At 44.5% G+C, this 15,616-nt stretch overlaps 1 protein-coding gene across 6 annotated transcripts in view; it reads right to left on the reverse strand.

Moving 5' to 3' along the window:
* ACAP3 (ArfGAP with coiled-coil, ankyrin repeat and PH domains 3) overlaps positions 1 to 15,616 on the reverse strand; it is a 271,725-nt gene that overhangs the window by 132,512 nt on the left and 123,597 nt on the right. For all 6 annotated transcript variants that reach the window (XM_040325845.1, XM_040325849.1, XM_040325847.1 and 3 more), the window contains exon 2: positions 7,192 to 7,249. In XM_040325845.1, the coding sequence (XP_040181779.1) occupies positions 7,192 to 7,249 (58 nt within the window). The remainder of the gene's footprint in view (positions 1 to 7,191; positions 7,250 to 15,616) is intronic.

The raw sequence follows: 15,616 nt of genomic DNA on the forward strand, positions 1-15,616 counted from the left end.
TCCTTCTCTTACTCCTTAGTGGGGGGAATGGGATAAGTGGCAGTGCTGGCAGGGAATGGGATAAGTGGCAGTGCTGGCAGGGAGTTGGAAAGAGTGGCAGTGCTGGGGGGAGTTGGAAAGAGTGGCAGTGCTGGGGGGAGTTGGAAAGAGTGGCAGTGCTGGGGGGAGTTGGAAAGAGTGGCAGTTCTGGGGGGAGTTGGAAAGAGTGGCAGTGCTGGGGGGAGTTGGAAAGAGTGGCAGTGCTGGGGGGGAGTTGGAAAGAGTGGCAGTGCTGGGGGGAGTTGGAAAGAGTGGCAGTGCTGGGGGGAGTTGGAAAGAGTGGCAGTGCTGGGGGGAGTTGGAAAGAGTGGCAGTGCTGGGGGGAGTTGGAAAGAGTGGCAGTGCTGGGGGGGAGTTCTGGTCAGCTAACTTAGGTGTTCTTGATCAAGGTCATCTGCTGATCTGAGAACTGTAGTGGGGACTTATAATGGCAACTATAATCACAGGTAGTGTTACTCACTGTATCTCCGGCTTTGTGGTGTCTCGTAGCAGTGACACCTATGCCGAAATCTGGAGATAGGGTCTCCTCCAGCCTTTCCCACTTCACATTCCTCACCAGTCATCTAGTCTCTGCCTCCCAGCCATGCCGTGAACTGAATTGGCGGCTGCATGCTTCAGGAACAGCCCAGCTAGGTGGCAACAGGCTCCAGGGACAGCCCTGCTGGGTGGCAGCGAAAAGGCTGTGAGAGCAGTGCGGGCTTCAGGAACAGCCAAGGATTTGGTGACCCCTTGCAAACTGTCATTCGACCCAAGAGGAGGTCCCGACCCCCAGGTTGAGAACCACTGCTCTAGAGTGAAAGTCTGCTTTAAACTGTTCTGATGCCAAAGCATAAATGTGACAGTAAAGCAACTAGAATGGTCAGCTACCGTCTACATGTTTCTCTCATGACAGGTTTGCTTTATGGTAGAACAATCTCTGTAAATTCTGATGTTGTAAACTGAATTACCGAGTTGTTTTGTTCAGTTATTTCCTGCACAGACATGTGATGTATATAATCTACCTAACGCATAATGTTCACTGTTGGCTTAAAGCCAGAAAGTCTCTTTTCTTCTGTCTACAATTAGTTTGGCATGATCACACAGCATGGCCTACAGTTCACACTGGGCAACAACATACATTTCAGAGTCATAATATACCACCATTGACCCATATACCCAAAAAGTATAACTACATCCACTGGAACCCTTCACTAGCTTCAAGTACAGGAGTTACAAGTTTTGTTCTTCTGCATGGACTGTCTTAGCTGGAGCGCTCGCACAGATCCCATGATGCAGCCAGTGCTTATCCTGCAGTGCTGCTTCATTGTACCTTCAGTGTGCATCATCCAGTGGATACATTATATCGTAATACTGCTGATTAAAAAAAAAAAAAACTTCCAATCTGCATGAGAAAGAAGTGTGCCACCACTGCTTGTTACCTGATTATTAAAGAGTATCTATGCTTTTAAATGAAATCCAAACAGTGGGATTTGTTTAATGTTCGCTCTCAGAACATAAGAAAAAAAAAAACACAACTGCTCAGCCTGCAATATTTACTTTCAATACCAGCAGGACGCCACAAGATGTCTTCTTGGTTGAATGACAATAGGTGAAAGTTTTAGAACAGACTGTGAATGCAAAATGTAGAAGAATGAGCTCCACAAGTTGGTGCCAGTCCAGAAAAAGCTTAATATTCTTGACAAAAAAATAAATAAACCAGACTATAAAATGCAAACATAGGGCCAGATTGAGGTAAATTTACGTTACGCAGTGGCGGCGTAACGTATCCCATTTACGTTACACCGCCGCTGGTTTACATCGTAAGTGCCTGATTTACAAAGCACTTACCTGTAAACTTGCGGCGGTGTAACGTAAATCCGCTCGGCGAAAGCCCGCCTAATTCAAATGGGGCGGGCACCATTTAAATTAGGTGCGTTCCCGCGCCGAGCGTACTGCGCATGCTCCGTCCGTCAAATTACCCGACGTGCATTGGGCTAAATTACTTCGCAAGGACGTCACTGGTTTGACGTTAACGTAAATGGCGTCCAGCGCCATTCACGGACGACTTGCGCAAACAACGTGACATTTTAAATTTCGACGCGGGAACGACGGCCATACTTAACATTGGCTAGATCATCTAGGGCAGTGGTTCTCAACCTTTCTAGTGCCGTGACCCCTTGAAAAAATGTCCTAAGTTGTGGGGACCCCTAACAGTAAAAATATTTTCGTAGCGTGGGTTGTCAGCACCCAAGGCAAGGCAAGTAATTTGCGGCCCTAACCCACGGACATTTATTGCTTCCACTCATACAGTATTGAACCTCTTTATGGTACATGCATCTCTATAGGACACTCACTTAGCTAGATTCAGGTAGGGCGGCGCATCTTTCAGGCGGCGTAGCGTATCATATTTATGCTACGCCACCGTAAGTCAGAGAGGCAAGTGCTGTATTCACAAAGCACTTGCCTCCTAAGTTACGGCGGCGTAGCGTAAATGGGGCCGGCGTAAGCGCGCCTAATTCAAATGAGGATGAGGGGGCGTGTTTTATGTAAATGATTGGTGACCCAACGTGATTGATGTTTTTTACGAACGGCACATGCGCCGTCCATGTACATTTTCCAGTGTGCATTGCTCCAAAGTACGCCGTAAGGATGTATTGGTTTCGATTACGTTCAGCCCCATTCACGGACGACTTACGCAAACAACGTAAAAATTTCAATTTTCGACGCGGGAACGACGGCCATACTTAACATTGACTAGGCCAGCTATTTGTTCGACTAACTTTACGCGGGAAAAAGCCGTACGTAAACGACGTTAAAAAAATGCGCCGGGCGCACGTACGTTTCTGAATCGGCGTATCTAGTCATTTGCATATTCTACGCCGAACTCAACGGAAGCGCCACCTAGCGGCCAGCCTAAATATTGCACCCTAAGATACGACGACGTAGGAGACTTACGCCGCTCGTATCTTAGCCTAATTTAGGCGTATCTGGTTTCCAGAATACGCTTAAATTTAGGACGGCGTAGATTCAGAGTTACGTCGGCCTACTGATACGCCGGCGTAAAGCTATCTGAATCCAGCTAACTGTCTCCGACTTTGTGGTGTTTCATAGCACTGACACCTATGCCAGAATCCAGCCCCTCCCACTTCACATTCCTCACCAGTCAGCTGACCTCTAGTCTCTGCCCCCCCAGCCATGCCGTGAACTGAATGGGCGGCTGCTGAGCGGGTGGCCGCTGGTTTCAGGGACAGCCTTGCTGAGCGGCCACAATAAGACTGGGAGAGTGGTGTGGGCTACAAGAACAGCTCAGGATTTGGTGACCCCTGGCAAATCATCATTTGACCCCCGAGGGGGTCCCGACCCCCAGGTTGAGAACCACTGATCTAGGGCTTAGCTTTATCTTTACGACGCGTATCGCTACGGAAACGACATAAATTTAGATAGACGGGCATCGTGGACGTTCGTGAATCGCCGTAACTAGTCATTTGCATATTCTACGCCGGCCGCAATGGCCTCGCCACCTAGCGGCCGGCCTAGAATTGCAGCCTAAGATCCGACGGTGTAACACAAGTTACACCTGTCGGATCTTAGGGCTATCTATGCGTAACTGATTCTATGAATCAGTCGCATAGATACGACAATCGTATCTCAGAGATACGCCGTCGTATCTCTTCTGTGAATCTGGCCCATAGTTCTTTACATGGGTAATTGTATAATATGTCATCTTCTGGTTTATATGATGTTATATACTTTATCTGTTTTTTATTAGCCCTGATGAAGAGGAAGTTCTGATTCCCCAAAATGCGTTGGCTTTATCTTCTGATTTTTTTCTTAAGAAAACTGGACTGGTACCAACTTGTAGGATTTGTCATCCTTTTACACATTGCTCAGACTTTTTTGGGAACTCTGTGAATACCCCTATTTACCGAGAGATGCTTTTCCTAAACTAGAGACAAAATGTGACTTTTTCGCTTGGGTCCAACACTCCTACATGTCTTGAGTGCATGGATCATGGGCCTGCCTCCTAAATCCCCATGGTGCCCTGCACTCACTGTGGTGTGGAGTGTGGTGCTGATCATAGAAGAGCTGCTCTCTACATTAAGGATCAGCCCCAGCCAGAGGAAGTCAGAGAAGCAAGATGTTCCCATGAATTGCATTGTAATGCTGATTAGTCTACCAGCCTGTAGGTTGGTGCAATATTTGCTACCCACTGGCATTCTAACCTCTGACCAGACGTTTGCACTCCCTCTAAGATGGGTGGGGTCTGTGGCTGGATCCACCTCCTGTTTTAATATAGATTTAAATATTGCACACTGAAGGATGTAATCACTGCATTGGTCCAGTATGAGCCTGGCCATGCTAAGCAGTTTTTAGCACAAATAATTACAGTATATATATTACTTTGATTTAAATTGGACTTGCAGATCTCCTTTGCAATATATCTCTTACATACAAACAGTTCATGTAACATGGAGAACAAAACAGTGCTATCTAGCTATTAAAAGGATAAGTACAGCCAAAAGCTAATTTAGCTGTACTTCTCTTGTGGATCATAGGAGTGCAGTACATTTTGCACTCCTGCGACCCGTTTCCAGCAAACAGCGGGCTGAAGTCCGTTGTCTGCTGTAATCGCCAAGATGGTCCAGGCTCAGGCTATATAGTGACACAGGGGTCAGGATCCACCCACATGCCTGGACCCGCACCCAGCTCAGCCTCTCAGTGAACCGCGGAGAGCCTGAGCCAGCTGCTCTCGCCCTCTCCAGCCCATCGCTCCAGTGGGCGAGGAGAGGGCAGAGCAGGGAGCCGTGACTGACAGTCACCAACTCTCTGCTCCGGGATCTCCGAGAACTGAGCGATCTGCGGTTTTAGATTGCTTGGTTCTTAGAGTTAAAGGCGCCGGGGGACCAATGCTGCATCCAGCTAAGCAAGTATGAATCTGCAAAAAAGCAATACCCCATGCTTCGCTTTTAAGTGTGAATATGCTTTATTTGGTGAAGAGGAAAAAAGTGACAAGCACTTCTAAATCAGGGTCAGAGTTGGGTCTCCCAGGGACAGCCCTGTAGTGGTCACCGAGGCAGGAAGCAAGGGGAGGGGGAGAGAGAGAGAGAGAGAGAGAGAGAGAGAGAGACTTGTAAAGCGCAACACATGCGAACTGAATCGCCTCTGGGCGCTGTATCCATTTCATGGGTAAGGAACCCCTTGACCTCAGAAGAGATGGGTTTTAATCTTTCTCCTGAAGGCCAAGTGGTCCGAATCCAGTTGGATGGTGGTTGGTAGAGCATTCCACAGGCAGGGTCCTTGGACTGCAAATCTTCGATCTCCTTTGGACTTGTATCTGGCTTTGGGTATCTGGACAAGGTTTTGATTGGTGGATCGCAGAATGCGATTGGGGTTATGGGCTTTTATTTTTTCGCATAGATATTGGGGGGCGTTGCCTTGAATACACTTATGCATTAGGCAGAGTGCCTTAAAAGTGATTCTGTCTTTTACTGGCAACCAATGAAGGGATCTCAGTGAAGGTGAGATTGATTCCCATGGTTTTTTTCCAGTCACTAATCGAGCGGCCGTGTTTTGAACGACTTGCAGACGAGTGATTTGGTATTTGGGGAGTCCTAGATAGAGGGCATTTGCGTAGTCGAGTCTGGAATTGATGATTGTTCCCACCACGACTGCAATGTCCTCTTTCGGGATAAAGGGCGTGAGTCTGCGTAGTAGGGAAAATCCCAATATAGCTGACCATACACTAGTAGATTTTCGAACAAACAGTCGTATGGACAACATTTTCATCATGGCCCTTCAAACTTTCTCATCACTACAGTTGAAAATGAATGTTAATTTGACCCACTATCAATCAGAAAATCAAATAAACATTTTTGTAAAACCAAATTAATTCAAATGAAATTCTACTCGTGTATAAGGCCAGCTTAAAGGGGATCTTCACCCTAGAGAAAAAACATGTAAAGTCAGCAGCTACAAATACTGTAGCTACTGACCTTAAATAAAAGGACACTTACCTGTCAAGGGCTCCAGCGCTGTCCTAACTTGGGTTGGTTTTTCGCCAGTCTTCGGGGCCTCAGCACCGGCATGTTTACAGTGGAACGCCGGCTGTGATTTCTTGTGACTTCACAGCTGGTTTTCCACTGTGTTGCACTGCAGCCCTCTGAGACCCCAGAAGACTGTGGGGGAAAAAAGAGGGGAGGGAGAACTTCCACTTGAAGTATGAAAACTAGGTACCCGCTACCCCAAAAAAATGTAATGTGCCTAATGTGATGGGGGGCATAAAGCAGAACTTCACCTTTAGGGTGAAGCGTTGCATATCCTGGCAGCACAGACAGTTAAAGTAGGGAGAAAGTTAAAACGTCTGTCAGGTTTTTATTGCACTTTGTGTCTCCACTTGACAGATTATCCCTCAATTCCTGTCAATTGCAAAAACAAGTGAGAAAATCCTCAACAGGGGCATCCTATCAGCATGCCCCCAACTGACTGGCACTGCTGCCTCTTCCTCGCCAAGTCTGAACTCTGCTGTACAGAGATTACACAATACCAAATCAAATCCAAGTACTGACACGGCATACATTAAAGTTCTATTCCAATACGTTAAGGCTGCCTTCATGAACACAGCGCTCCAATATCAGGTGTCTTTATCTGCCAGGAGCCTTTAAACAATGCCATGCTTTATATTTAGAGCAGAATCCTTCCATATTTCTCCCTTGCAGGAATTTTGTTTTCTGTATGAGCTCTAACAGCCTCATGGCTTTTATTTAAATGTCTGTTTGTCAGATCCAGTAAATGTGGGTGTCTCGTGTGCAGACGTGGGAACGGTTTCCTTCTCATCTGGTGTCCAGACGGGTAGCAGGTCGCTCCAGATCTGTAATACGTGGAGATATGGCTGTGTGGGGATACATACAACCCAAGAATGCTCCCTCAGCACAAATGTCTGACATGCTCTACAGCTCTATGGAAAACACTTTCAGGAATGTTTCCAGCTCAGTGGCTGCAGATGTTGTGTCCACGGCTGTCTGTCAGTGGTAACAGTGTGCTTGCATTAGGGATGAAGAGCCCAGTGATGAGGTCACCTACTCCTATGCTGGGAGATGGAGGCTAGAAGGGCAGTCAGGCTGCGTGTGACAATAGTGACCTTGAAGTGCTCAGCACACGCAATGTATTCCTCACCTTGTCAAGTTTGGCTTCAATTTCCACCACATCTGTTTCCACCTCATCTATTGCTGCCCTGTAGAAAAAAGAAGAAGAACAGTTAATACATTTGGTCAATTGCTAAACACAATTTTTTTTAACCCCTTCGCGCATAAGGGTAAAACAAATCTAAATGTCCAAGTACCGTACATATCATCACAGCTACTTTGTGTATCCAGACGGATTACACCAGGCTTTTTTTCAGGACAAATTGGGCTTTCATTTGGTGGTGAATGGTAAAGGATATCTCCTGATTTTTTTTCTTTTCAAAGAAAAACTAGACCAAAATAGCAAAAAAAAATAAAAATAATAATAATAATAAAAAAATAATATATATTTTTTTTGTATTATTATTATTATATATATATATATATATATATAATAATACAAAAAAATATATATATATATATATAATAATAAATATATAAATATATATATACACACACACACACGTTATTATTTTTTTTATTTAGCTTTATATATATATCGTACTACTACCATTTTGAATAGAAGATCCCTCGTTGTTTTTTTTTGCAGCAAAGTGGTGTTGGAAACAAGTAACAATGATTTTCTTAAAAATTTCATTTTGCTTTATTTATATCATTGATATGATATAAATAAAGCAAAATTGAATTTTTAAGAAAATCATTGTTACTTGTTTCCAACACCGCTTTGCTGCAAAAAAAAAACAAAAAAAAACACGAGAGATCTACTATTCAATTTAACGCACCAACAACCAATATATATTGTATGTGTTATTTATTCTATTTCGTGCTACTACCATAACCTTCCAACAGAGCAACCCAAATGAACTTCTCCTGCTCCTGACAATTGCAATGATACCACATATGTGTATGTTAGTTGTGGTTTGTACCCGTAGTACAGACCAGATACATATGATGCATCTCTCTTCTCCATTCACACAGAGAAAAAATACAGAAATACAGGGGTGGGTTTGCAGTTACTGATCTCTGTGACAGCCAATCAGAGGTTATCAGAGCGATTTGTTGATCGGAATTGGGAGTTCTGTGTCCCGATCTTAAGTACTGGACCCGGGGGCTCTCCATGAACCCCGGTCTCTGTGCTGGGCGAGAGCCGTGCGTTGCGCTCCCAGCAAAAAAACGGAGATATGCAAATATGCGGCCCAAAAGAAAAAACCCAGTCTAGTAAAGCCGCAAATTTGTGTTAAGTCAGCGTGAGGGGGTTGAGGAAGACACTTTACAATTCCATCACTGACATAGTTACTACCACCTAGGGCACAGCCAGCTTAAAGACAACCTCTGCTGAAAAAGCTCACAAACTAAGTCTGTGATGTATATCAAAAAGCCTATAAAAGAGCAGAAAACATTTTGCTAGCTAGTAGTAGTCACATTTAACTGGACTTCTTCTGGCTTATCCAAGCCACTTGAACTGATAAGGTTAACTTAAAGCTTAGGTGATTTTTCAAGTAGGCCTGCTTAAAGGTAGTTTGTATAAGACAGGGCTCGACAAATCCCGGTCGCCAGGGCGACTAGAAATAGCCTCCTGGTGACTTGGCTTGGAAGGTGGGCAAAAAAAAATAAAAAAATATATATATATATTTTTTTTTTTGTGAAGTCCCCAGCTCTTCCTTGTGTGAGCTGGCGCCATCTGGTGGTGGCCGTTGGTATTACAAGTTAAGCATTACAAGTTAAACAGCAATTCTAATGTAATTTTTCACTATTTTCACTGCCATCTTCTTCCCTCTAATTAGAACCCCCAAACATTATATATATTTTTTATCCTAACACCCTAGAGAATAAAATGGCGATCGTTGCAATACTTTCTGTCATGCCGTATTTGCGCAGCGGTCTTACAAGCGCACTTTTTTGGGAAAAAATTACACTTTTTTTAATTAAAAAATAAGACAACAGTAAAGTTATCCCCATTTTTTTTTATATTATGAAAGATAATGTTACGCCGAGTAAATTCATACCCAACATGTCACGCTTCAAAATTGCGTCCGCTCGTGGAATGCCGACAAACTTTTACCCTTTAAAATCTTCATAGGCGACGTTTAAAAAAATCTGCAGGTTGCATGTTTTGAGTTACAGAGGAGGTCTAGGGCTAGAATTATTGCTCTCGCTCTACCAATCGCGGCGATACCTCACATGTGTGGTTTGAACACCGTTTACATATGCGGGCGCTGCTCACGTATGTGTTCACTTCTGTGCGCAAGGTCGTCGGGACGGGGTGCGTTTTCTGGCTCCTAACTTTTTTAGCTGGCTCCTAGATTCCAAGAAAATTTGTCAAACCCTGGTATAAGAAATACATAAATTTGCTGAGAGCCCTCTATAGAATTAGAGAAGGTTCCAGCGTTCTCACGGTTACTAGATAAACAACAGCAGGACCCCAATGTTGTTTGAACAGCTTGGTGGGGAAAAAAAAGCCTGACTTTAAAAACACAATGGTTTCCACATAAATCATATTTTGCAGCAGCATCACAATACCTAATTTCACCAACAGGCGGTGCTACAAGTGAAATATGAAAATCACAGTTCAAATGAGGAGAAGCAGCTGTGTGAGCAGCACCTCTATGAGCCACAGACAAACAGATAATGTCCTGTTTTCAGGAAATCTCCTATAGGTATACTCCTTTATCAGCAAAGTCCAATCCAGCTAGTGCTTCCCAATGAGCGTTTGCTGACACTGAGCTATCTTCACTTTCCTTGCAAAAAAGTGAACTTGATTAGTTCCTGCTATTAGGAGGCGCAGCCAATGTTAAGTATGGACGTCGTTCCCGCTTGGAAATTTGAATTTTTTACGTCGTTTGCGCAAGTCGTTCGCGAATAGGGCTGGACGTAATTTACGTTCACGTCGAAACCAATACGTCGTTGCGGCGTACTTGGGAGCAATGCACACTGGCATATGTACACGGACGGCGCATAACGTCAATCACGTCAGGTCATCATAGATTTACATAAAACACGCCCACCTTCCACATTTGAATTACGCGCGCTTACGCCGGCCCCATTTACGCTACGCCGCCGCAACTTACGGAGCAAGTGCTTTGTGAATACTGCACTTGCTCCTGTAAGTTACGGCGGCGTAGCGTAAATACGATACGCTGCACCGCTGTAAGAACAAGCGCAGGTACCTGAATCTAGCCCAGTATCTTCAATTCAGATCTAGGAGGCCCAGATCATGTAAAGACAGGAGGTCCCAGAGGTCATGGAGAGCCAAGCAAACATCTGAATGTATGCTCCATGTTTCATTAAGTTACAGAGGGTGTTCTATCAAGTTTTACTTAAAATTCATTATGAATGGGCTGCCAAAGCACAATAGATAAGAAAATGTACACAACTCTTTTTGTTGAGCTCTAATGCATTTGGGGACCATTAACAATGAATGGCGCCGCAACACGCCGCACACAAAGTAGGTGCGCTGCCACAAAGAATAAGTGTGAATGGGCCTGTAAGATCTATATAAGCTGTTTTGCAGCTGAGGATAATGCCGCGTACACACAATCGGAATTTCCGACAAGAAAAGTCAGATATGAGCTTTTGGTCGGAAATTCCAACCGTGTGTATACTCCATTGGACTTTTGCTGTCGGAATTTCTGTCAACCAAAGATTGAGAGCAGATTCTCTATATATGGTGGGCAGCCTAGGGCGATAATGTTGCTCTTCCATAGATACAGTGGAGGAGTGAGTGTAGCCACCCTATGGCAGCGAGTGTGTTATTAGCAGGATTACCATCTAGGCTCTGAAGAAAGGGGTGCGCCCCAGAAACGCGTCAGCCATTCAGACGTAAGAGGTATCGTCCAATCCTCCTTGTCAGTAGGTCCTGCTGGCATGTGCCAAGAGACCAAGCTCAACTATCATAAAAGCTCTTACCTAAGCTAATTTTGTGACTAGGATTATTGCTTTTATTCTCTTTTTAATAAAACTTTTAAGTGGAAATGCACTAGGTCGGTACGCCCTCCTTTTTTATTTTCTTTCAATGTAAAATCCTCCAGCTTTGTGTCTGCAACGAAGGGCAAGGGTGCCCAAAACGGTCTTCTAGGTGTACATGTACCAGAACAGTTGCAAGATACATTTTTGATAACTTTATACACACATACTATTTTTTTTAATACCGTAGTAGAATGCATATGTGTTTATTTGTGTGTATCTACTCGGCGCTAAGAGCCCATTCACACCTAGGCGTATATACGCCTGAAGCGCGACGCTCGTGCCGCTGGAGGGGCAAATTTACATTGATGTCTATGAGATGGTTCACATCTCACGCCGAAACGGCGTACGCCTGCCGCCTGAAAACAAGTCCCGGACCCTTTTTTTCAGGCGGCTTTCGGCGTTCGGCATAGACATCAATGTAAAATGTTTTGTCAAAAAAAAAAAAGTTTACAAATCGCGGCAAAATACGCCACGTTATAGTGTGAATGCAGCCTAAATGTATTAGATAAAATAAACCGACCACTATTTAAAAAAGAAAACGGATGTACAGAATAACCTGGCTATTTACTGACTTTCTTGGTGTAAAAGTCATTTCAGACAATGCCCTGACACCGGGCCAAGCTGTCCGAAGCTGCTGACAGAAGGATAGTAACTTTCCTGTTTCCTCTACAAATGTTTGCAGCTATTCTTGCCGCTGGGTATATTTATGCCTTTCCCAATCCGGCTGACAGCAACAATCCTGTCACAATAGTGTCTGTTCCCTCGTTGTACGCAAGCACGCATTTCCTGGCGCTAAGTTTCCTAAATGATTTGGTGCATCAGGCACACGTCTATGAAAAAAAAAGAATTCTCATCGCTGCTACAAACCATTGTAGGGACAATCTGGGGAGAGTTATCGTGACAATCTGAAGGATTGCTATGGACAACAAGCACCCCTTTTCCTTCTCATACTTTTACATATCAGGTCCAATGTTTGGGGGACATTTAAAAATAAGCACCAATAGGATGGAGGATCTCTTATCATCTCAAAACCGACATGAGATCTATTCCAAGACATGGGGCTCAATGGAACACTGGAGGAAATACTCGGAGGAAGGGAAGTCCCTCTTTGCACCGTGAGAAGGGGAAAGCGTAGGAAGAGGAGGCTTCCAACTCCCCTGCCGATCGGATTTATTTTATTTTATTGGATTTGGAAATTGTATTTACTTTTTCTCTTTTTTATTCCAGGGGGTTTCTTTTTTTTCTTCTCTCTTTTTTCTCATCTTGGTTGATTCGATGCTATTTAAAAAAAAAAGAAGAAAAGTATGTTGTTCAGGATTAGGGGAGGGGGAAGGACCAATGGAAATGGAATCCTTCAATATAATTAGGATAAAATGCTTTTGGAGTAAAAATCTATCTAAAGATAGTTTTCTGTTTAGGATACATTAATAATTTAGTTTATTCAGCATGAAATGAAGCCGAGTTACGTAGCATTAGCTGTATATTCCGCAATATAATTTTTTTGGGCAAACTCATTCAATTAATCCAAGTGCTGCATGCACTGCATTGATGCATTAACACAATTTCACAGTAACCATGAAATACAACAAAGTTCAGAAATATTCCTTTTTCTAATTGTTTTGCAAGTCTATGTACATTGCAAACTGTATGACTGAATCGGTTCTGATATCGCTGTTTTACTAACCTGACTGCTTATTGTTCTAAATAGGAAAGCTTCATTTTGTTTGCAAATAATAATGTATCTAACTACCAGCTAGAATGAGTCCTTACATTTAAAAAAGAACCTGTCATTTCAGATCCATCATGGCAGTGCTTGTAAGCGGGAATCCACTCACCTGCTGCCACCACATCCCTCACCTTTCTGTGTCACTGCTGCATCACCAGCCGTCCCATTAAAGTGGATGTAAATGTCTTCGAACAAAGATTCTCTTGGATCAGACTCACTACTGGATGGAGAGCAAGGACCCTGCAGTGGGTGTGTCTGGGAATGGGTCTTCACAAGAAGGGGGTTCTCAAATCACGACCCTGCAGTGGGTGTGTCTGGGAATGGGTCTTCACAAGAAGGGGTTTCTCAAATCACGACCCTACAGTGGGTGTGTCTGGGAATGGGTCTTCACAAGAAGAGGGTTCTCAAATCACGACCCTGCAGTGGGTGTGTCTGGGAATGAGTCTTCACAAGAAGGGGGTTCTCAAATCACGACCCTGCAGTGGGTGTGTCTGGGAATGAGTCTTCACAAGAAGGGGGTTCTCAAATCACGACCCTGCAGTGGGTGTGTCTGGGAATGGGTCTTCACAAGAAGAGGGTTCTCAAATCACGACCCTGCAGTGGGAGTGTCTGGGAATGGGTCTTCACAAGAAGGGGGTTCTGAAATCACGACCCTGCAGTGGGTGTGTCTGGGAATAGGTCTTCACAAGAAGGGGGTTCTGAAATCACGACCCTGCAGTGGGTGTGTCTGGGAATGGGTCTTCACAAGAAGGGGGTTCTGAAATCACGACCCTGCAGTGGGTGTGTCTGGGAATGGGTCTTCACAAGAAGGGGGTTCTGAAATCACGACCCTGCAGTGGGTGTGTCTGGGAATGGGTCTTTACAAGAAGGGGGTCTCAAATCACGACCCTGCAGTGGGTGTGTCTGGGAATGGGTCTTCACAAGAAGGGGGTTCTCAAATCACGACCCTGCAGTGGGTGTGTCTGGGAATGGGTCTTCACAAGAAGGGGTTTCTCAAATCACGACCCTGCAGTGGGTGTGTCTGGGAATAGGTCTTCACAAGAAGGGGGTTCTCAAATCACGACCCTGCAGTGGGTGTGTCTGGGAATGGGTCTTCACAAGAAGGGGGTTCTCAAATCACGACCCTGCAGTGGGTGTGTCTGGGAATGGGTCTTCACAAGAAGGGGGTTCTGAAATCACGACCCTGCAGTGGGAGTGTCTGGGAATGGGTCTTCACAAGAAGGGGGTTCTGAAATCACGACCCGGCAGTGGGTGTGTCTGGGAATGGGTTGTCACAAGAAGGGGGTTCTCAAATCACGACCCTGCAGTGGGTGTGTCTGGGAATAGGTCTTCACAAGAAGGGGGTTCTCAAATCACGACCCTGCAGTGGGTGTGTCTGGGAATGGGTCTTCACAAGAAGGGGTTTCTCAAATCACGACCCGGCAGTGGGTGTGTCTGGGAATAGGTCTTCACAAGAAGGGGGTTCTCAAATCACGACCCTGCAGTGGGTGTGTCTGGGAATAGGTCTTCACAAGAAGGGGGTTCTCAAATCACGACCCTGCAGTGGGTGTGTCTGGGAATGGGTCTTCACAAGAAGGGGTTTCTCAAATCACGACCCTGCAGTGGGAGTGTCTGGGAATGGGTCTTCACAAGAAGGGGGTTCTGAAATCACGACCCGGCAGTGGGTGTGTCTGGGAATGGGTCATCACAAGAAGGGGGTTCTCAAATCACGACCCTGCAGTGGGTGTGTCTGGGAATGGGTCGTCACAAGAAGGGGTTCTCAAATCACGACTTGTACTCATTTGAAGTACAAGAGGAGTACTGTCACACGCACATAAAAACGACTAAACGCCAAAACTCAGTTTATAACAGATCAGTGTATGCTAGCTGACTAATGTAGGTTAAGGAACATGCACACATTTGTATTTTTATCCACATAAGCCAGCACAGCATCTGACTTTCAATGCAGATTTAAGGTGACCTACTTTATAGGAACGATTCTTCAGCGTGTAATGGGATCTAGAACCTTAATTACAATTCTTTTCATTTTTTTCAGTTTCCAGGAGGCATTAATTAATATCATTATCTAGCTGCATGCATTGTATTTGCAGAGAGACCTAAATCACTAGTTACATAAGAACCCGAGGCTGTGAACCAACGTCCCAGTGCAGAATGACTTTTAATTGCATATACAATGCGGGTCCTGGAATTTGTATCTAAAAAAGACACTATTTATGGCATACACAATAATTTGAGCTAATAATTAAAGGGAATTTATTAATCATTGCCCTATATTTTATCCCCCCATCCCTACTTTTATCCATATTCCTTTAGATCATACCAGCTCCTCGTTTCACTCTGTCTAATTATCTGGTTGCCAGAAGCAAACCTCAGCATACTGCATGCATTATCCTGTTTATGGCTGTCATAAACATCATGGCTTTGTATCATACTGGGAATTATTACAGAAAAAGCACCAGAGCTGAATTATGAAAAATGTAGGCAAGGCATTATAACCCCAAAAGGAGACTTTGCTAAAGCTAGCGCCAGGGGTCAAGTCCTGGGGAAAAAAGTGTGGGAACTCCCACCCAAGATCCACTCCCCCACCAAAAAAAAAAAAATGATACGCTCATAAGCAAAATTACTAAACCGCATGTTTCTTTTTTTTTTTTTTGATCCACTGTACCTTCGATCAAGGAAGTGACGGAATACCCGCACACTACCTGATGAATCCATATACAGGAAGCAGCCAGTAACATAAAGGATTACTAAGGTTCGCCTGCCC

Source organism: Rana temporaria, chromosome 10 (assembly GCF_905171775.1).
Source record: "Rana temporaria chromosome 10, aRanTem1.1, whole genome shotgun sequence".
Taxonomy (NCBI): Eukaryota; Metazoa; Chordata; class Amphibia; order Anura; family Ranidae; genus Rana; species Rana temporaria.